At 36.6% G+C, this 24,341-nt stretch overlaps 1 protein-coding gene across 9 annotated transcripts in view; it reads left to right on the forward strand.

Annotated features, from left to right (window-relative positions):
• Positions 1 to 24,341, forward strand: part of ENAH (ENAH actin regulator) — a 159,664-nt gene that overhangs the window by 86,031 nt on the left and 49,292 nt on the right. For all 9 annotated transcript variants that reach the window (XM_025286049.3, XM_025286048.3, XM_025286050.3 and 6 more), the window contains exon 3: positions 6,960 to 7,137. In XM_025286049.3, the coding sequence (XP_025141834.1) occupies positions 6,960 to 7,137 (178 nt within the window). The remainder of the gene's footprint in view (positions 1 to 6,959; positions 7,138 to 24,341) is intronic.

The following is a 24,341-nucleotide window of genomic DNA, read 5'->3' on the forward strand; positions in this document are numbered from 1 at the left end:
TATAATAAGCAAACCCAAAGAAAGCAGAAGGAAATACTAAAAATAAAAGAAAATAAATAATAACTAGAAATTAATAACACAAGAAACTGCTTCCCTGAATAAATTGACAGAATCAAATCCCCCAAAAGTTACAAATAAAACAGCATTAGGGTTGGAAAGAGATATCACTGTAGTTACAGTAAGGAAATAAATAATAAGATAATATTATGAACAACTTTACACCAATAAGTGGGCCATTTAGTAGAAAAATATGATTTATCATAACTGGCAAAAAGTGTAGAAACATAATAGACTATATTTTGTTTTATCAGTCATAAACTATATCAGTAGTTAATAATCTACCCCAAATATTTTTTAAAAAGAACAGTGTCCAGAGCATTTATAAATGAAATTAAAAATCTTTAAACTATTACCTGTTTTATGTAAACTGTTCTAGAAAAGAGTGTTTTGGGATTTCCTTGGCAGTCAGTGGTTAAGACTCCACCTTCCTGCAGGGGCTGCAGGTTCAATCCTTGGTCCAGGAGTCAAGATACCATATGCCTTGTGGTCGAAAAACCAAAACATAAAACAGAAGCAATATGGTAACAAATTTAATAAAGACTGTAAAATGATCCGTGTCAAAAAAGAAATCTTAAAAGAGGAGTATTTTATGAGGCTAGTGTAATTTTGATATCTAAGACACAGAACCATTTCAGAGAGGAAAATTATAAACACATTTCAATTATTAACATTGTTAAAGAGATGAAAGTCCTCAATAAGATATTAACAGGCCAAATGTAACAATGTATATTGGAGGAGGGGGTGGGAGGAAGATCACCTCTTAACCAAAGAGGATTTCTTCCTCTTTATCTCAGTAATGTAAAGGTAGTTTAACATAAGTAGCCTATTAATTTGGTAGGAGAAAACCTAGAAGAACAACACTGATAAAATCCATACAGAACAATGCTCAGCACGTTTGGCATAAAAATGAGTTTTCTTAAGCTGATAAGGATGAATATTGTAAACATACAGCTGACATCTACAAGACAGTTCAGTGTTGAAAGGATTTCCATTAAACTCAGGAATAAGTTTGAGGATTTCAGCTTTAGTCATTTTCATTTTCTATTGCAGAGATGGTAATCTAGTAATATGAAGATAAAGAAACAGAAACTATAAGGATTGAAAAGGAAGAAACAGAGCTTGATCTTATTCACTGATAATACAATTGTCTATGTAACAAAAATCCCAATATCTGCAGATAAAATATTAGAACTAATAAAATTGTTCAGCAAGGTCTTTGGATATAAGATGACTATATAAAAATCAGTAGCATTTTTGTATAACTAGCAATAAACAATTTGAAAATATAATTTTATACAGATACTACTTAAAGTAACAGCAGTGATAAAATACCTAAGAATAAATCTCATAAATAATTGGTTTCATTCCAGAGTACCTTTTTTCATTGCTTAATGGTTATCAGTCTGTTTTAAGTGGGAACATATTATTATAATTTATTAAATAATGTCTAAGAGCCATTAAAACATTAACCACAGTTTATAAAAATGAATATGTACAAATCATATACATACATATGAAAAGCTGCCATTTTTTCCATAATACTTCAGTACTTACTGTTTTCTAGGGGCTGTGCTTAGGTTTTATATAGGTAATAAATTCCTGATGTTGAAGAACAATGCAGTAAAGAATGGGGATGTTACACATGTAAGGAAAGCACAGTTAGTTGTTTCAGTTATGATAAATAAATCATTGTGTAGCTAGGGCATAAAAGAATGATCAGTTTGTTGAGAAGATGGAGGAAAAGGTTGTGATGACTTCATAGACAAGATAAGCTGATGAGCCATGTCAGAAAGAAGCATAGATGTTTATTGCACGGTTTAATCTGTTATGATCAGGCTAAAAATGGATGGGTGTATGCAGGGTGTAAATCACTAATCTAGATTCAAGCTTTGTGGGTCTGCTGTATTAGAATTTTGAAGAAGTTCATACCCAATAGTATCCTTAGTGAACAGTTATTGTTAAATGAAGGTGTATGTGTCCCTCTTTACTTTTAAAGCTTTTTAAGATTATATAGCATTGTCTATCCTTGAAAGATAGAATTGAATGAAATAATCTGTTTAAAATTATTAAAATTTCTGTAAATTATTCTATAAATTACTAAAATTTCACAGTTTAAAATGTCTATATTGAAAAAACTGAGCTAATGATTTAGGTAGTATAATTTTAATTCTAGTAATATTTTCCTCAACTTTTTCTAATTATCAATGAAGAGTTGAAAAAGTGAACGTAACTATCTTTTTTGTCTTCCCTGATAACCTATTTGTCAAGCAGGATATAGATTGCCTTAAAATTTGGTTCATAGTTTTCTTGTGGTATTAAATTCTAGTAGCTTTGGGTTTCTAGTAGCTAAGGATTTGTAACCCTCTCCCACTCTCGATATGTGTAGAAATTAAATGGTAAGACGTGACCATATTTTTTAAGTTGTAGTAAAAATAACATAAAATTTACCATTTTAATAAATTTTAAGTGTATGGTTCAGTTCAGTTCAGTTGCTCAGTCGTGTCTGACTCTTTGCGACCCTATGAACTGCAGCACAGCAGGCCTCCCTGTCCATCACCAGCTCCTGGAGTCCACCCAAACCCATGTCCATTGTGTCAGTGATGCCATCCACCCATCTCATCCTCTCTCATCCCCTTCTCCTCCTGCCCTCAATCTTTCCCAGCATCAGGGTCTTTTCAGATGAGTCAGCTCTTTGCATCAGGTGGCCAAAATATTGGAGCTTCAGCTTCAACATCAGTCCTTCCAGTGAACACCCAGGACTAATCTCCTTTAGGATGGGCTGGTTGGATCTCCTTGCAGTCCAAGGGACTCTCAAGAGTCTTCTTCAACACCACAGTTCAAAAGCATCAATTCTTTGGTGCTTAGCTTTTTTCACAGTCCAACTCTCACATCCATACATGACCACTGGAAAAACCATAGCCTTGATTAGACGGACCTTTGTTGACAAAGTAATGTCTCTGCTTTTTAATATGCTGTCTAGGTTGGTCATAGCTTTCCTTCCAAGGGGTGAGCATTTTTAATTTCATTCAGGGACATTAAATACATTCACACTGCCATGCTGCAGCCACCACTACTATTCATCTCTGGACTTGTTCATCCAGACTGAAACTATGAACCCTTTAAACAGTAATTTTCCATTTCCCTCCACCATAATCCCTGGCAACCTCCATTCTATATTGTTTATATTCTATATAATTTGCAAATTTTTTTATTCTAGGTACTTCAAATAATTGGAATCATACAATATTTTTTCCTGTAAATCTAGCTTATTTCACTTATCTTTAAGTGGTCATCATATTTTAAAAATAATGTCATGTTTGGATATTGGTGGATGAGGTAATTTAGATAAAGCCTCTCTCTGTGAACCAAAATAATTGGATGAATATTTAAAAGAAAAAAGTCTATTTGGAGAGCTTACATGACAGTGAAGAATTATGGGTCCATGACTTAAAAGAAGAAGGAATCAGAGAAGTGAGCCTAGCTTGGAACCAGTTTTTACCCAGAAGCACATATTAGTTTTGAAAGAGGAGCCTGAGTAGCTGAACAGAACTTTTGGCAGACTCCTGGGACTAGTAGAACAAAAATTATAAGTCAGATCTGCTAATGAGGGGAGGTTGTCTTGGTAATCACCCAGGTTGTGATTTGGGACCCAGAAGCCCCATACCCTGGGGAAGAAGTTTGACTCTGAGTAGACTAGCCTTTAGAAGAACTGATACCCAGCCTCTAGTCATTTTAATCACTTTTGGATTGAGGTAATTTGAAATTGTTAGTTTCCCTAGCTGCTTGCCAGAAACAAATGTAAATCTTCCCTGGGAAAATATAGCATCATTTTAGGCCTCAAAATTTCCATAGAGTTATCCATAGCCAGTGTCTGGCATTCAGTCAAAATAAACAGCATACGAGGAGACAAGAGGAACGGTAAGAGGAACAGTAACAGTAACCTACTGGGACTCCAGTTAATGGGATTATCAGAAACTGACTTTAAAATAACTATGCTTAGGGAGGAGGGAGGAGGGTTCAGGATGGGGAACACATGTATACCTGTGGCGGATTCATTTTGATATTTGGCAAAACTAATACAATTTTGTAAAGTTTAAAATAAAATAAAAAAAAAAAAACTATGCTTGATGTATTCAAGGAGATAAAAGACTAAATTGAGAATTTCAGTAGAAAAAGAGCTAAATGGAAATGTTGGAATTGAAAAATAAAATAGCTGGTATTAGTAACTCAGTGGTGAGTTCATAACAAATTAGAAGCTACTGAAAAAAATTAGTAAACTGGAATATAGATCAGAAGGAAATATTCATTCTGAAGCTGTGATGTTTGGAGAGAGAAAATTATGGACATATGAAAAAGTGCTTAAGGGACATAGGAAATACAGTAAAAAAAAAGTGTAAGGTATACCCTTACCTTATTGGCGTCTCAGAAGAGAGGAGGGAATGTGGAGGGGCAGTAATCGAAGACAAAATAGCGAACACAAATTTTCAGAAATGGTGAAAGGGTATCACCTTAGAAATGCTGTAAACCATAAATGGATAAGTACAAAGAAAACCACATATAAACATACCATATTAAAATCACTGTATACTAGATTCAAGTTGAAGTTCTTCAGTTTGATCCATGAGAAAAATACACCTTTAAAAAGCAAGAATAAACTGTCAGCTGACTTCTCAGTAGAAACAATAAAAGTTAGAAGGCAAAGGATAAAAGAAAATAAATGACCACTTAAATCCCATACCTAATAGTCTTCAATAATGAAGGTGAAATAAAGATATTAAGAATTGAGAATTCTTTCTCAAGATTTCTTGAGAAACCAAAATGGAGAATTCATTATCAGGAGATCTCCTTTGAATGAAATTCTAAAGGGTGCTCATCAAGATCAGAAATGGTCCCAACAGAAGCTTGGAGAGGACAGAGGAATAAAAAACAACAAAAAGAAGGATAAATATTGGGTAAATCTTAAATGACCATCAACTGTATAAGACTACTAATAATGTTTTATGGGATTTAATGGAATTAAAAATACCTGATAAAAATAGTGTAGAATTCTTAGGATGGGCATTGGGAAAGGGGGAGATAAAGTATTGTAAGTCTGTGGATTGTTGAGGTGAAGACAAAGATATTGGTTCCTCTGTGTCTTTGATAAGTTTAAGATGTCTGTTTCAATCTCTGGGGCAACCACTGAAACAACAGTGAAAACACTGTGCAACTAGCAGGCTAATAGGACAGTAGTAAAGCACTCTAAAGGAAGGTATGATAGATTTAGGCCCAGATTTATGTATAACTTGCAGTAAGTGTAAATGGATTAAACACTACTGTTAAAAACAGAGACTGGTAAATTGGATAAATAATATGAAATTGACAATAAGTATAAAGTTGCAGCTGCACACAAAGGACTGAGAACAGCCAGAGCAATATTGAGCAGCTGCGAATAGGAGGATGCACTAGTGGCTCCCCAGACCTCCTGTAAGGTTATGATAATTAAGTCACTGTGATGTCGGCTCCGATCGGCATACTGAGCAGTAGAACAAAATAGAGCCATTTAGACACTTGGTTTATGAAAAAGGTAAACCTGCAGCAGGCCAGTAGGTCCTGCCGGATCAGTTGGAGAGCCATATTGGAACAAAAAAGAAAGCTGAACCTTGTTTCATATCGTAGGCATACATCACTTCCAGTTGAATTGGACATGTAAATATGAAAGTTAATACAGTAAAGCTTCTATAATTTAACATGGACTAATATTTTTATCACTTTTATCACACATGAGAAGCATTTGTTAAATGGATTTCAAAAAGCATTGACTCTATAAAGGAAAAGATTGTGTATTTGGACTGAATAAAAGTTAAGAACTTCTGTTCATCAAAAGACACCATTAAGAGAGTGAAAAGGCAAGTCACAGAATGGGAGTAGATATTTGTAACATACAACCAACAGTGGGATCATCCAGAATATATAAAGGACTCTTAATAGATCAATTAAAAAAAAGATGAGCAATTCAGTTAAAAAATGAGCAAGGGATTTAGTTTAAGCACGTATTCATAGAAGATCTCCAGATAGCCACTAAAATACAAAAAAGTGCTGCATCTCAATAGTAATCAGGGAAATGCTACCTAGAACCTCAATGATGTAGTATTTATACCCAGCAGAATCACTGAACTTGAGCCTGACGATACCAGTTATAGCGATGCACTGTATGTGTGGTTGTGCAAGCCATTGTATACTGCTGTGGAAGTGAACACTGATGGGACCAATTTAGAAAGCTACGTGGAGTTTTCTGCTGAAATCGAGCATATGTATGGCTTGTGACAATTCCACTTCTAGGTATATGCCCAACAGAAGTGTGTGCAGTAAACCACAATTACATGCAATGAATAGCTGCGTCTCATAAACAATTTTGAGACAAGGAGGGCAAATTACAGTATATATTGTGTAACTCCTTATACATAAGACCTCAAAACCTACAAAACTATTTGTTGATGTTAGAAGTGTGGCTGATGCCTTTGGGAGGGGTTTCTGATGTTAATGTCCTATTTTTTGATCAGGGTTTGGCTACCTAGGAGCAATCACTAAGATACATGATTATGTTTTATATGCTTTCTGAATTTATAAAACTTCAGTAAACATGTTCAAATATTTAATGAGGGATATAGATTTTCTTTTGTTTTGCTGATTTAGTCTTTTAAGGCCAGAGACTTGTAACTATCAGACAGCCTAACATCTATCAGGCTGTTAACTTCTGCAGACTGATTTTACTCCAAATACTGGTTTTAACCTTTTTTTTTTTCTTTTTGCCGAGGTTGGTCAGGAGCAGGTTTGAATGAGCATGTCCAGTCAGGATGTTGACTTTGCTGATTTTGCCAATTATTAGCTTAACTTTATAAAGAATTACTGTCTTTTAGGTTGTGATAAATTGTGCCATTCCTAAAGGATTGAAGTACAATCAAGCTACACAGACCTTCCACCAATGGCGGGATGCTAGACAGGTGTATGGTCTCAACTTTGGCAGCAAAGAAGATGCCAATGTCTTCGCAAGTGCCATGATGCATGCCTTAGAAGTGTTGAATTCACAGGAAACAGGTAGGGTTTCCACGGGTTACCTGTTTCCTTGAACTGAAGTGCTGTGTATATATTAAACCAAGTCTTTTCTGACCAACTTTTAAATCATATATATATTAATATTTGAAGTGATTCTTGAATTTGTTTTGTTTTCTACAAAAATGTGAACTTCTGTTTGTTGATGATGAACATTTACTCAAGAAGGATAATCTTATGAGACTGGTTAGTAGTTAGTAATTTTTTAGTGTTCTTATTTGAAATTATTTAATTTGTTTATTCTGATCTAGAACCTCAACTTTCATTGCAAGAACATGAGACTTAGAGATAAGCTGTGGACTGAATATGCATATTTGTCATCATCTTATCTTTTATGATCAAACACATGTTTTCTGAAATATGTTTTTTAAGCCACTACTGAGTCCATGAATTTCAAGGTCTAGGACTAGGTCTCCTTCCTAGTAGGTAAAAATTCCATTCTAAAACTTGTTTAAAGATTTTCAGAGTGCCCTCCAGTGGTATAAGCTGTGAATTGCATGTCCTCTGACACTGCATGGTGGTCAGAGAGGTGTGTAGAAATAATTCACTTAAAAACACACAGGATTTGAAAGTGTATACGTGTCACAGATGAGCTGTTTTTATTTTGACTTAAAAAATAGGAAAAAATATGCCAATTTGTGATTATTTCTTTGGGGAGATAGGTTTAATATTCAGAAAATTAAGGTTATAATAAAGCAAACACCTATGATTACTCTTGCTTGCCTTTCTGTGTTTAGTAGCAACCTTATTGATATAAGCATGCCATAAATAAAGTTTATTTATATATTTTATCAGGGAGGACTTACATAGTTACATTAAAATTCAATATTTTGTTGAAAGTACAGAATTTCAAAACCTGTTATAGATCATTTAAATTTTATTTATACCTTGCCCTATTCTAAAAATGATTGAAGCATCTAGCCTATGTGTTAGTCTATTTCAGATGTGAATTTCAGGGCAAGAAGACACTTTGGAATCTTACTAAAACTACTTTATTATACCTATAGGTGGTTTTTCTTCTGAGGAAATTAATGTCTCTATAAATAATTTGTACATAACTCTCATCTATTTTGAGAAAATAAACCACTAGAACTTCTTCTAGTGTGTCACTCAGTCTAGAAAGTAGCACAGAAGTCTGCCCGTGTGTACAGACTTGTATGTACGTTGTCTAAGTCACTGTACTTTGCTTTCAGGCATCAGTATTTTATCAGCATTCTCTTGTGGGTATAGAATTGCTTTTCTGTTACTTAGTTTTACCATAAGGAAGCAACTCTAATCGTTGTTCTTAATATTTTATTGAATAGATCAACTACATAATAAATAATCTAAGAGCCAAACTTTAGAGAGCATAAGTGACAATAACGTTTAGCTTCTCCATGTTTGGAACAATCTAGCATTATTTTTATTTCTGAACTTTCAAAAGCTTGTCCACTGATCCTTAGAATTGAATGTTACTAATTTAAAGTGGTTAACATTATTATTCATCTTATCATCAGTTTTTTTAACCAATTAGAAAAGGTTTTTATCAGTGTATAGTCATATAGTTTGTTTTCAAAATGCAGATGCTAATTAATGTTTTTTCTTTTGATCTTGATCTTTTGAAATTAATGAGTCTTAATGTGGAGAGACTCAATTACATTGTCTATTGTAATTTCCACATTATAGAAAGTTTAGTAAATGGGAAGATCGCCCATCATCTCATTAGCTATGCAAGCATTTTGTTAAGGCAGAAAAATTGAATAGATTCCTCTTAGATAAGTTTGAAGCTTATTCTCTTCTCTGTCACAGTCTCAACTTAGAATATCGTGGGCTGAGGCAGGAGAGAGAGTGGTGGAAGAAGTTGCTCCATCCTAGCCATCTCCTTGCATCATGGCCCCAGTCACTGGCAAAGAAGCTCTTGGTTCTGTGGCTTTTTCATCAGAGAAGGCAAAGCACATGAAATGTTCTTCATAGTCTGACTTACTTAGAAAATGACTGTTTTCGTACATTAGTGTAGTTAAACACTGTCTCCAATTTTTGATAGCAGTAATTAGCTTGGCATTGGAGGCATAAGGTGCTTCCCTGGTGGCTCAGCTGGTAAAGAATCTGCCTGCAATGTGGGAGACCTGGGTTCGATCCCTGGAGAAGGGAAAGGCTACCCACTCCAGTATTCTGGCCTGGAAAATTCCATGGACTGTATGTATAGTCCATGGGGTTGCAGAGTGTCAGACACGACTGAGCGAGTTTCACTGGAGGCATAAGAGGATTTAGATGCTGTGAATCTGAAGTGTCCTCAGGAAAGGATATAAACTTTTCTGTAGATCTCAGTAGAATCGGTAAGAACTCCACCCCCAGTGTTAATTTTGTGAGTCCCTGCTATCCACATAAACAAACATACCCAATAATGTCACCTCTCATCTTGAACACGTCGTCCCTCTCCACAGCTGTTTGCTTTGGATTCATAGCCAGTTGCTTGCTAAAACCATCTATTCTCTGCCTGCCAAAACCAAGTTGGGAACAGGTAACTTGCATGTCCCCTCCCTAAGTAAACAATATACCCTGTAAATCTCTGATCAGAAGCAAAAGAAACAAACTTATTCATAAAGGTAAAGTACCTGTAGCTATTAGTCTGTTTTTACTTGGTGTCTTTCCACTTTTTAAAACCAGTTTTCCATATTGAATGCTTCTGGATTTTTTGTTTATTAGGTTTAATGTATTATTTATTGAATATTCGCTAGTCCTTTTTAGTGGTCTTTAGGCTTTTTGAAGTTATGGTCACCTTTGTACAAAAAAAATCGTTTTCAGATGCTTAGTGCATAAACAGACCAAGCCCCCCATCCCCACCCCCACCCCCAAACAAAAAAAAGAAACCTGCAGAGATTCTCTGATTAATGTGGGAGTTGGGAGCCTCTGACCATGGGGACACCCATGTGGTTCCCTCGAGCAGGATTTGGAAATTACTAAACTCATCTTTTCTGCCAAAATAAAAAAAAAAAAAATCACAAAATTCTGCCTTCCTCTTTTCTTTGCCCCTCTAAATCCTCGAACAAAATGTTCAAATTAAGGGAAAAAAAAAACCGGCCTTTTCTATAGCTAGTCATGATGACCTTTACAAGGTGCTCTGTGTGGATGTTTAATATTTCCATTTCTTTTATGAAAGGGGTGGGTGGCAGGAATGTTTTCCTTTATTTTGTTTTTAACTTAGTGTGCAATTATCTAATATACTGGAAAGTACAGAAGGTGCTAAATACAGTGAGTTATATTTGGAATTTAAGAAACAAGTCACATGTTCTAACAGTTTTGAAAAAGAGTTGAATTTAATGCTTTCTTTTATACCAAAAGCTAGTTTATCTGTTTCCTTTGCCTAATAGAAATGGACTCAATTAAGTACATTCAAAATGTGTTATCCAGCCTGGTATTTTTTATTTCTTTATTATTTATCAAGTACATGTGTAGCAGTTTTGCAGATAATAGTCATGGATTATATAAAATATAAAGTCAGTCTTTTTCGTGATCAGTAGATGTAAACTTCCACAGTCTATTTCCTTTTGAAAAAGGTTTAAGTCATTTGAAAAGAGATAATTCTTAAAATCCATTTGTAAAAAAGGGAAATCATATTGGTTTTAAGTAAGATTATTCTACTCCTTTCATTCTACTGAACCAAAATTAAGCATACCTTTCTAAGAGGAAAACCTTAAAATATTTTACCATTGTCTAAGACTGCTTTTGCTGGATTTTATTTTGTGTCTATTGAAAGCAAGAATATAGTCAAAGATAACCTCCTGTTGGGAATTTTCCTTAGAGCTTATAGTTAAATATTTATGAAGACTGAGATTCCATTCATTTTTTTAATTGGTAATTTGGTCTGATAAACCTTTCATATGTGCATTTGTATGAGTTTTATCTCAGCATTTTAAAAATCTTTTTGACATATGTTTCAGAATTAACTGGATTTAAAATATCTCAAAAAGTTTCTAGAAATACTTGCTATGTTTATAGTGGCACTTTTATTTTTCAGACATCCAGAATGCCAGTATTAATGGGACCAATATTAAGGTTATGTCACAAAAACCGCCAAACATGTTTTGAGCATAGGTCCTGTGCTGGATACTGGAAATGATGCTAACATGATAAGGCCTATCCTCTGCCTTCTAGGATTTCTTAGCAAAATTAGAGTATGGTTTGTGACATGTGAATGAAGTATGCAGAAGAAAATTCTAGGGTAAAGGGAAGTTTTGAAGAGAAGATGATGTTTGAGCTGTCTTTTGAAGAATAAGTAGATGATAGAAGAACATTCTGGACAGGCTTGGAGGCATGAGAGCCTGGCACAGTTGGGAAACAAACAAGTGATGTGGTGGGCTTGGGCCAGAGGGTTTCTATCTGGAAGGGAAGTTGCAAGAGATGAGACTGGGAAGGGCCTTGTGTTCCTGCTGGGCGGTGTGCAGTTCAGGATACTGGTCGGTGATGCGGTCCCTGAGGGTGCTGAATAAATACTTTAGGACAAAAGTGATGAATTGGTAAGCATGTGTTTGTAGGCATGGAGATGAGTTTCAGATGCCGTTGTGATAATACCAGTGAGAGTGATGAGTCTTGAAATGACACAATATGAGAAGGGAAAGGAGCAGAGTGGAGAGGAGGTGACAGACTTTTAGTGCCAGCCTTGCCTGTGAAGGCATAGTTTTAGGCCTTCTACTTACATCCTCATTTAGTCCTTAAAGCAGTTCTGAGGCAGGAATAATACTCTTTTTTTAGGCACCAGCTTTGTGGCTGGTCCTAATTGGGCACATTTATTACTGATAATCTGTATAACACTACAGAGTTGCTGGTATTAAGCTTGTTTAAGACATAAGGTTTGGAGAAGGCAATAGCACCCCACTCTAGTACTCTTGCCTGGAAAATCCCATGGATGGAGGAGCCTGGAAGGCTGCAGTCCATGGGGTCGCTAAGAGTCGGACACGACTGAGCGACTTCACTTTCACTTTTCACTTTCATGCATTGGAGAAGGAAACAGCAACCCACTCCAATGTTCTTGCCTGGAGAATCCCAGGGACGGGGGAGCCTGGTGGGCTGCCGTCTATGGGGTTGCACAGAGTGGGACACGACTGAAGTGACTTAGCAGCAGCAGCAGCAGCAGACATAAGGTTGGGGCTTACAAAAGGTCTCTGGACTGGCCCAAGAGCCCACAGCAAGACAGTGGCATTAATGGCCATTTGTACCCTGATTTAGTTTTAGCATTCACCTTTTTTCCACTGTGTCCATGAGATGTAATGGATAGGTCAGGAAGAAGAGGATGCTGTTCTAAGACAGTTACTAGATTGTGTCGTTTTGGGCAGTCAGGGAAAATGGATTCTAAAGGTGATCTTGGATATAGTACTTTGCACTTCTAACTTAATCAACGGTCTTATCAGAGAAGTAACGTTGTGAAACATAGAACTGTAGCTGCTCGCCAGGATTAAATGAGTAAGAGGTTTGGAGGTTGTGTGGGTGGGACAGGCTTTTTCTGGGTGCTTCCTTCTCTAACTTACCTCTTCACACCCTTCCACATTATAAACTCACAGTCTCTATAAAAACATGAGGTTAGTCGACCAGTATTGTCACCCCCAGTTTCTAATTAAGAAGACTGACACAGAGAGGTGGGACTTCGCTGAGGTCATATATACCTAGAAAGGGAGGCTCAACTGGGATTGGATTTTACTGACCTTCAGGAGATTTCTTTGTATTAGGTTTCTCTGCGTTTCAGCTCAGGATCTTCAAAGCATATTTTAAAAGGCTTTTGAGGGATGTCCGTTTAAGGTGAGAAAATCGAAAAGAGAAAAACTTTCATTTTTTGTTTTATTTTAGGGGGGGAGTAAAATTTTATGGTCTTTCATTTTTGATTTAGTGGAAAGAACTTAGGTTTGGAAGTGAAAGACTCCAATTTTGACTTCTCCCCTGGTGGCAGATTGCTTTCTCTAAAGCTGTTCCCTTCAATGAGGAAACATATAAAGGGATCCTTATAAAAGGATCATGAGAATACCTGTGTTACTGTATCCTAGGGATTAATTGAGGTAAAGAGATTAGTATTTTTAAACTATAGGATGTTATTTTTTAATGCTAATACTAAAAAATACACAGAAAATTCTGTGTGGATTAATTTTCTTAGAGGAATAAAAGTAGTAGACAGACTTTGAAGTTTTCTCTAACCTCTTTGTCTTTACTGCCTGGTAAAGATATACCATGTTATGTTTCCCCATAGAAAATCAATTAATTTACCCATCATCTGATACATACATGACAGGGGAAAATTAGACTCAAATCTTGCCCTCAAGGATTCTGCTACTCTTGCAGGAGAGATAAGACACAATCTTAATCCAAAAGAGAGAGTTGTCTGTGAGGTACAGATAAAATCCTTTGAGTATGAGGAGGGGAATTGTTCCACTGAAACAATTGAGGAAAGTGTTAACAATGAGATGGATTTTTGAACTGATTTTGAAAGATAGATAAAAGAGGGACATAAAGGGGAAAGGCACATCCATCCGGCCCAGGAAGTAGTGTAGGAGTACAAAAGTGGAAAAATGAGCTTGTTTGTAGAACAGGAGTTATTTGATTGGCCTGATAGGGAATAAAGTCAGAAAGATAGGTCTGACCAAAAAGGGCCTTTGAGAGCTGTGGGTGATAGAGATTGAGTGTACGTTTTTGAGCAAATGGAATGATGTGAACAAAGCTGTACTTCAGAAGGCCAGCAATGGTTTGAAAAGAGAGCTGCTGGAAACTGAGACAAGCCTTAAGTTGCTGAGTAAAGGCAGAAATAGTAGGAGTAGAGGAGAAAATTCGAGTAGGAGAGGGATAGGAAATCAATATTGTATGAGTACTTCTTCCCCTTACACAACTTTTCCTTTTACCAAAGAATTCTGGCTGCAGATTTTCACATGAAAGCAATAGAAATCTCTAGGAGAGTATCATATCTGTTTGCCGATAGTATGGTACCTACAATAATTTCTACTTATGAGAAAAGTCAGTAGTTTGGGAGAAAGAGGTGAAAAATGAAAATGCTGTTCAGCATGAGTTTGAATTTTTACTGTGAACCGGAGTCCAGGTTTTAGAAAGAATGGTACATGGACATAGATTTGTCTTTAAATAGCTTTTAGAGAGCAAATACGTTAAGCCCACAGTTTAGTAATTTATTAACAGAGTTCGCATCCATATTATATATGAATGTCCTTTTCTTTGGGAGATAATTCTGTTTGAGTTAGAACAATGGTTTTCAACTTGTTACAAAAATAATACAAAACAACTGATAACACTTGTGAGATAATTTTCAGTGTTTTGGAAAGCTAAATAAACAATGTACATCATACATTCCAGCGATAGGATTATACCTCCTAAGTCAGATGTTAAACTTCTTTGTTGGGGACTAAAATTTGCCAGCTCTTTGTAGGGATGCTTATCGGAAACCAATCAGAAATCCTAATTAGCTGTTGTTGACACTTTGAAGAATTTCTGGATCTTGTGATTGTGTCACAATGCTGATAAGCAACATTAAATAGTCCTAGTACCTGAATTGAGGTCAACCAATTATGTATCTTTGCTTACTTAAGAAAGAACAAAGATTAATGATAAATACAGTTCCTTTGAACAAGCTCACTGTAAGTATCGAGTCCAAGGAGGGTAGCTAAAATAATAAAAGGGTTTCTAGCTGTTGAAAATGTTGAGAACTACTGAGTTAGGCGTCTGGTTCGTATGCCCAACCTTTCTCATCCAGGGTTACGAGAGGGTTAAGCACTTACGCAAAATGACTTGGTGACTATTACGTTATAACATACGAATTATTATCTTTTATTTATAATAAAAGAATTCGAGAATATTTATTTCTGTGACTTTTAGGTTCCTGATCATTAGCTTTTTGGGAAAGCTGCTTTGTCTTGACTGTAACTCGAGTCTAATACTGTGTTTTTCTTAAGCACAGCTTCAGTCTTGTGTTGTAGAATTGATTAAATAACTAAAACAGACAAGATTTTTCTGATGAATCTGTGTTTCATGATTATAGAAAGTTATTTTAGCCTGAAGTTTGTTGTCAGACACTGTATTCTCTCTCATTCTTATTTCTCTGTTTCTTTGTCAGTTGGACCTCTTTTAATGTGTCTGATACAGGTCTAACTGGTGACTTCAGTTCTTTAGGCTTACTTTACAATAAACTTGAAGTTTAATTAATGGGGCTGCAGCAAACCGAGGATGTCATTCATGATTGTTTACACAGTTATTTTTGTGATTATTTTACTGCATGAGAATACTTATTTGTATACAATTACTTTACTTGTCTTCTTGGATTGTAATCATTATTTGTTGCCCGTAGGTTGGAGAAGCATTTGCTGGATGTTAGACAGTTGAAAGTTCTGATACCTTTTTGTCGGACTTTTTCATATTTAACTATGGATGTAAGAGATAGAGAGAAGCTTTGATAGAACAGAATCTGTCTCATTGTCCACTGATGCGAAGACTCAAATTGCAGGAACCACTTCTGCTCTTGTGAGACCAGTTACAACAGTTGTAGCCAAACCTGTTCACAACTTTTACAGTTTAGTGTTTTTCCAATTGAAGTATAATTGATTCGCAATATTGTACTAGTTTCAGAGTCACAGCTTAATTTTGGACATACTTTGATCAGTGTGTAAGTGATAGTGTATACTGTTGTGTTGCTCGTGTTTGTATTCAGCAGAGAGCATGTACACGCTGGTGCGGTGCCTCTGAATTAACACTGGGCATTCCTGTTGGTATGGTCTAGACACCTAGCAAAATTCTAATTAATTCTAGTTAATCTTCTGAAGATGGTGTTAAATGGTGATCTCTTTAACATCTGCTATTGACTTCCCTGCTGGCTCTGCCTACAATGCGGGAGACCTGGGTTCAATCCCTGGGTCCGGAAGATCTGGAGAAGGAAATGGCAACCCACTCCAGTATTCTTGCTTGGAAAATCCCATGGACAGAGGAGCCTGGTAGGCTACAGTCCATGGGGTCGCAAAGAGTTGGACACGACTGAGCGACTTCACTTTCACTTTCCTACATATATAAGTAGCTCAGACAGTAAAGCGTTTGTCTACAATGTAGGAGACCTGGGTTCGATCCTTGGGTAGGGAAGATTCCCTGGAGAAGGAAACGGCAACCCACTCCAGTACTCTTGCCTGGAAAATTCCATGGACAGAGGAGCGTGATGCAGGCTACTGTCCATGGGGTCGCAAAGAGTCGGGCACGACTGAGCGACTTCACTTCACTTCACATACATATATAAACAGTGTCACAATATTACATATATATAGACAACATATTATTATATATATATGTGATATTATTTCATTAACCCATTAAAAATTCCTAAGAGGTAGGTGGTCTCATAATATAAAAGAAGAAAAACCACAATGAACTGAATTACTTGTACTCCAGATAAGGTACTTACATTACATGATACTAGAGAAACAAAAATGAATGGTTCAAATTTGTTGACCTTAAGAGGCTATTGTGTAGAGAAGATAAGCCATGGTCAGAAATACCTGCAAGATGGCGTGAGTACCATGAATGGTACAGAGTGGTAATTAGGAAGTGGAATAGGCAAATACAGCACGCTACTCATGTAAGGATACCAGAAATAACTCCTGTGAAGTAGACCTGCTATTTCTGTAAGCTTTTGCAGTTTCTGAGATGATTCACCTGAGGAAACAAGTGGCTTCTGTTTTCTGGAAATTTTCAGTGATAATTTGGCTGTGAAAGTGCCATTCATATAAGAAGAAATGCATCTTTATTAAGGAATTTCCTATGCAAATACTGTCCTGATCTTTACCGTGATAATACTGTACTAAACACAAAGAATTACTTTACCTTGTTCAGACTTAAAGTCACACTGGTCTCTGTGGATTTAACATTTTTCTTAAGTCACAGAACCATACACCCCGAGTTTAAAGGTACTGACTGGATGACTGATGTCAGTTCCTGGAAACAGGTCTCTAGTGTCTTCTGCAGATAATACTAGGGAATGACCATAGGAGGTAGATTGGATTTTTGTGTATACCAAATGGTCTTGCAGTGGCTTTTCGTTGCTCTTAGAACAGAATACAGGCTTCTTACCAGGAATCCGGATTCCTTCATGAACTGGCCCCTCTTGACTCTGCATTAACTAAACATGCTCCCTGGTTCAGATCCCTGCACCTTCTATTCCTTCTTTCACCATGGTGAGTCTTTTCAATAACTTTTTTTTTTTTGGTGATTTTTTTTGGTGATTTCCCAGTGGGCTGAAAATTGCACAGGGGAAAGGATTTTGTTGTCAAAAACACTTTAAAATGATTTGTATAAATAAATTTGGAGACAGTCCTAATACAGTGACAGTTACTGGCAGATTTTATTTGCATATAAAGATCAAATTATTCAAAGTGTCTTCTACTGAAGGCCAAAAGATACATGCATTCATGCATTTTTAAATGTAGCCTACAATCTTATTAATCTGGACTAAGATATGATATATAAACATCTCTCAAGTATATTTAATACAGTAGTAGTAATTTACAGTATTTTTACATGAGTAGATGTTTGAGTCTCTAGAGTTTTGTTCTGAGGAAGCTAGAACTATTTTTCTGCTCCAAAGGGTTGCTGTTCTTTTGGGGAAATCAGCTTGAATTTATACCTTTCCCTTCATAAGTAGGTACTTTTGCCTCAGTTTGGGTAGTTCAGTTTTATTTTCAAGTTATCATAACTCAGGCAAGAGCTAGGTTTTTAGGACTCTGGTATTTCCACATTGTCAGTTAGTCCAGCAATTATTTCTCTGGCAGTATTTACTCTTTTATTCATTAAAGCATAAATTAGAACATGTATCATTTTAAAAACTTCCCATGAGTATTTCTTGTGTATTTCATCTTCCTGTGAATAGTGATGGTGTGGTCCCTGTAGTCAGCTTGTGGAGTCTTGAGTTGCTAAAAAACAAATTCAGCATGAAGTTGTTGCCAGAGGAGATTCAGCCAGATTGCCTATCTAAAGCTACCTCCCTGTTTCCTAGAGTTGCCCCTCCCTTTAATAGTTCTGTGCCCTGCCTTCTCATGGTTCTTGGTCATGAAGGTTGTAGAAATAACTTGCCTTCACCTGAATGTCTTCACACTGGATTTTTCCTTGCCTTTTTAAAAGTTGATTTTCTTTTTCCCAGAAACTTGAGGGGTCCCAATCTTATAATCCGTTAAAAACTTTAGATATATATTTCCTGGGTATTCAGGGATTTCTTTAAATAATACTGAACAAGGCTTTATAGGAATCCTTATTTACCCATCCACATAAAGGTTGTTTTTCAGTTGAAGACAGTTTTCTTTCCCTGACTTTTGTTTAAATATTTCTGGTGTTGTGTAAATCTCCTGCTTCTTAATTATAAAATTATATACAGATTCGTTCATTCTCATACTTATTCTCTCCCATTTACATTGTTTAGATGGATTCCTGTATGTAAAGGTACTTCTAACATAGTAGGCCTTCAGCAAGTTTTGGTTAAATTGCATCGATTTGGTAAAACTCCTGTTTAGTTAAACAGATTTATCAGTCACCTGTGTGTATGTGCTCAGTCACTCAGTCGTGTCCAACTCTTTGTGACCCCATGATCTGTAGCCCACCAGGCCCCTCTGTCCATGGAATTTTTCAGGCAAGAATAGTGTGGTGGTTTGCCATTTCCTCCTTGAGGGGATCTTCCCTACCCAAGGACTGAACCTCTGTCTCCTGCGTCTCCTGCATTGTCAGGTGGATTCTCTACCATTGCACCACCTGGAAGTCCCCTATTGATCACCTACAATGTGCTGAACTCCATGCTGGTTGCTGGTAACTGGGAAGATGAATATTACCTTCGAGCATCTTGAGGTCTAGTGAGGCACACAGCTGACTCTAGTACGTGATGTAAAGGGAAATTCATCATTCACACAGTGAATTGTAAAGACCTTAAGCTGGGCCAGTTTTGATGTTTCATAGTGTGTTTCCTTCTGGGCTGTGGCTGGTATGGAAGTTTTCTTTTTCCCTTCCCCCTGTTTTATTTTTAAATAACAGTATATTGCTGCTTTTGTATAATAGTTCATTTTTAGAGAATGAATAGTAGTAAAAGACTGAGATTTAGTGAAAAATGTCTGATGAAGAAAATAAAAACTGTAGGCCTACAGGTTGAACTAAGATAACTAAGACTATCATTTAAAGTATGATAATAAGTATTTTGTATAGTTTTCCAGAAAAAGAAGTTCTTTATTGAGTAACATCTATGGATCCTTAAGACTGGGAATATGGCACTCCTAATTTAAAGTTTCCTAAATTTTTTCATAAGTTCAACAGCATAGGTGTTGGCTTTTTTCATTTTCTTTGTTTGTCTCAGTACACTGATGTTTTGTCTAAATAACATACCCTCATGCTTGAATTGTTGTATCTAATTTAGGCCTACTAATTATTAGATATTATCTTTTTTAAAGAGTAGTGAAATTAAAGATACATATTGTTACAAATATAATTACATTTCAGAGACTGAAGTTAATGAGTTTAGTTTGTAGAATAAGTTTTTATGTCCTTACTGACAGCCCACACCAATAACTTTTATATTTAATTCTATTTCATAAACTCCATGTCAGGTTAACAAACCCAGTTTATTTTATTATATATTGAACAAAATTACTCTTTCAATAAAATTTTACTTAATTTTGAGTTCCAAAAAGTAAATGTGAACATCTTTGTCATTTAAGCATCAGCTTTCCTGAGTTGTTTTAGATAGAAGTTGCTTCTTGGTTTCACTGATGAAGTGTCATGAATTATTGTGCAGAGAAAATGAGAAGGGAAGGGCAGTAGGGTTCCCAGAGAGGAGATAACTGTTCTGGCTTAACTAGGACAGGCCTGGTTTTGTATGAACCTTCCTGAATGGGTATGTATTCAGAGTCATGGCCTAACAAATGCCTTTGACTGTTTATTCCTCCTGAAGGACAAGCTGGTGGCAGAGGAATCTTCCAGGCCAGCTCAGGTGTTTGGGAAGGATACCCAAGTGCTGGCTCTGCGGTCCTTCCAGACACCTGGGGTCACGCTGGTATTGTTAATCAAGTCACTCCCCTCCTTGTGTACATCCAGTTCTCACGTCAGAACCTAGAGCCAGTTAGGGCTCCACCGATGGCAACTGCTCTTGGCAAAGAGCTCAAATTTCCAGCACAGCATTTTGCTCTGATTTTTTTTCTAATCAAGAAGTTACATGCTTATTATAAAGTTTAAGCAGGATGGAAGAGCATAAAGAAGAAAGTAAAAATATCTAAAATCTTACCACCCAGAGGTAATTACATTTAATATTATCCATAATAGAAAAGTAATAGGCATTGAGATACTTTTCAACTTGGTCTTTCAATTCCAAGAACACGAGCATGACAGGGCACTTCCCTTCCTCCGCCATTAACAGCTTTATTGAGCTTTACTTCATATACCATACAGTTTACCCATTTAAAGTGTACAATTCAGTGATTTTTAGTATACTGATAGAAGTGTACAACTATCGCCGTAATCAGTTTTAGAGCAGTTTGATCACACCATTAAGCATTATCACCATTCTTACCCCCCACACCCCAGGTGGCTCAGTGGTAAAGAATCCACCTGCCAACCCACTGCCGTATTCTTGCCTGGAAAATCCTGTGGACAGAACAGGCTGGCAGGTATAGCCCATGGGGTCACAAAGAGTCAGACATGACTGAGCAACTGAGCATGCACACACCCTTACCTCACCCCATTCCTTCATCCCTCCCAGCTCCTGGCAACCACTAACCTGTTTCCTGTCTCTGTATATTTGCCTGTTCTGTACATTTCATATAAATGGAATCATACAACATGTGATCTTTGTGACTGGCTTCTTAGCACAACTTTTTCACAGTTCATCTGTTTTGTAGCATGTGTCACGCATGGCAGTTTGAAAAGTAAATCATTAGCACATATTTATAAATCCAGGCATACTTTCTAAATTTTAACAGCTGAGTTTCTCATTTTAACAATTTATTTTCATGTGTTAAAGTTGTATACAGTGAAAGTAATGATTAATTCCGAACATTTAAAAAATAAATAGGTTATAACCAAAGCAGAAAGGCTTCCTCATATTTTTTATAAAACCCAACATGTTAAAATGTGGTAAATGGTGTAAAGTAGAATTGTGTAGTGGTTTTCTGTGTCAAATTGATTGTATATAGAGAAGAATGCTGGACAATTTATGAAATCTCTTAGGTTTATTGTCTTGTCTCCCAGGCACATTTTCTTGCCCAGCATTGTCCTGCCTTCACTTTTACCCCCATATCCAAGAGCATTAGCTTAGAAGCTTCATACTTTTTTTTTTTTTAAACTTCATACTTTTTTGATTCTCTTCTCTTACAAAAGTAGGGAAGAACAGACATGGTCTTCGAAAACTTCTGTGTTGCACTTTTAGAGTGAAAACAGTTTTCTTAGTTAAAAGAATTTCACCTCTTCACTTAAGGATGAGGGAACGAAATTGTGTGAATTTCCTTAAGAATGTTTTGAGGTGTTCTCATATTATTAGATGCTGCCTCTCATCCCCAGATGAGCCTGGCCCATGGAATTGGGTCCCCATCCCCTCCCTCCCACTTTGCCTAATATTAATGTTGCCTAAAACTTTTAAGTCTAGGCAGATTCTTCACATTTCTTAGAAAATTTAGTATTACCCAATTTTGTATTTATACTTATTATCTCCTTTCAAATTTTTGAAGTGGAAAATCTTTAAAAACATAGGTAATTAATAAATCTGGAAACAGGAAATAAGAATGCCTATGAAAGGAGGGAGAAATAATTATCTTAGTTGTCTGGAGACTAATAGTAACTCCTGCTGACTACCAGAAAGTTCTAATTTTCAAAAAGGGAGCATACTGGTTGACCAAGAAGATCACGGACAGAAGACATGTGCACATAGGAGGAGCATAAAGCTCATTTGAGAATTTAAAAGGCCAGTGTACCCAGAGAGAAACAGAGTATGAGTTGGATGAGTTAGGGTACAGTTACATCATGGGGAGAAAGCACTGGATTTTGGTATTTATCTTTAGATCAGTGGAAAGCTATTGAAGAGATTTTACTAAGGGAGATGATTTGATCTGGTTTAGTTATTAAGCATTACTGGTTTCTGTGGGGGAGGGGAGAGGTAGGACAATCAGGATGAACAGATTAATTAGATGATGCCACATATAGTCTAGTGATAGTGATGGTGTTAGTAGCTTCTGTGTCTGACTCTTTGCAACCCCGTGAACTGTAGCCCACCAGGCTCCTCTGTCCATGGAATTCTCAAGGCAAGCATACTGAATTGGGTTGCCGTTCCCTTCTCCAGGGGGTCTTCCCAACCCAAGGATCGAACCTGAGTTTCCTGCATTGCAGGCAGAGTCTTTACCTTTTAAGCCACAAGGGAAGCCCCATGTAAAATAGTCTAGGCTGGTGTATTTTATGTCCCTAAATACATTTGTATTTATAGTTTATGTTTAGTATTGACATGTTGAATACATTATAAAATGTGAAATTATAGAAATGTAAAAAGAATGAGAAAACATGAACAGAAGTAGAAGTACTACTATTTTCTTTCCCATCGCAGGGTATGATTAGTATTCTGGGATATGAACCCCACTTTGCAAACCAAAAGATCCTGAATCAAAACAACAGATCATGGAACATGAACAGTGATAGTGGAGATGGTTTGGAGAGAGAAATGCAGAGATTGTATTCATAGGACTTGGAAATAAGTTGAATAGTAGTAATAGAGGGAAGGAATCCCCAGGTGGCTCAGTAGTAAAGAATCCACCTGCCAGTGCAAGAGCCACAGGAGACTTGGGTTTACTCCCTGGGTTGGGAAGATTCCCCTGGAGGAGGAAATGGCAACCCACTCCAGTATTCTTGGTAGAATAATCCCGTGGAGTGAGGAGCCTGGAGGGCTCCTTCCATGGGGTCACAAAGAGTAGGACACCACTGAGCACACAACAGAAAAAAGAGGTGAAGAGAGCCCTAGATATCTGGTTTGCATACCTGAATAGATTAGAGAGTTAACCAGATGCTGTAGTCATGAGCTCAACATCTTTGTTAAAGCATTCTGCCTGAACGTGCTGCTTTCTCTGAGCATATTCTTACTAATTTCTTAGTAAGGAAGGACAGGTAGGGGTGGGGGTGGGGGGATGGAGGTGGTAAGGTGATTGATGGACAGGCCTTGATCTATGCTCAGGAGGAAGAAGCAGAGACATGAATGTTGGACATGAGTTACTCTTGCCTTTGGAAGTGTCGTATAGACCCTGCAGCTTGACTCTTCAGTTTCTTTAGCTGGAGGCAGTCACTCATTCCACATCCAAAGGGCTTAGAAAAACAAAACAGGTGTTGGAATGATGCTGTTGCCAAAGCCTAATCAGTTATCAGCAATTTATCAACTGTGAGCAGTCATCTTCATACTTGCTTAGAAAGAAATAAAATGCGTTTGAGGCCCTAATTTAGGGGAGAACTAAAGAAATGAAGAGGGGTGGGGAAACCCAGTCATACAAACAGTTTTGCCTAAGACTCGGTAATTTATAAAAAGAGAGCGGTGATATTTTTTTCACTCGTGACTATGGACACGTAATGTTTCATTTCCTGAGGTATGTAAGATTTTCCTTTGTTAAAAACTATATGTATTTTAAAACAGTTTGAAATTCTTTTGAAAATGTTTTAAAATACCACTTTAAAAATACCACACTTTGAGTAAAATTTACTATTTGTAAGTCTCATGTGGTTTATTTAGCACAGTGCCCTGCAGATAGAGTACGTTTTTCCTCCCATTTTTATTGAGGTATAATTGACAAAATTGTAAGATGTTTACAGTGTACATCATGATGATTTGATATATGTATAAGTTGTGAAAGGATTTCTTCCATCTGGTTAATGCAGCTATTGCATATTTATCTTTTTTGTTTGGTTCATTGGTGGTTTTGTTTGTTAAGAACATTTATGTTCTTTTCTCAGAAAATTTCAGTTATACAGTACATTGTTATCAACTGTTATCAACTATGTTTTACATTAGATCTTCAGTCTTTATTCATTTTATAGCTAAGAATGTGTACCCTTTTACTAGCCTATTATCGGTCCACCCCACTCCCCAGCCCCTGGCAATCACTCTTCTACTTTCTGTTTCTGTAAATTTAGCTTTTTTAGGTTCCACATCCAGGTGATTCCATGCAGTCTTTTCTTTGTCCAGCTTATCA

Source organism: Bubalus bubalis, chromosome 5 (genome assembly GCF_019923935.1).
Source record: "Bubalus bubalis isolate 160015118507 breed Murrah chromosome 5, NDDB_SH_1, whole genome shotgun sequence".
NCBI classification, from domain to species: Eukaryota; Metazoa; Chordata; class Mammalia; order Artiodactyla; family Bovidae; genus Bubalus; species Bubalus bubalis.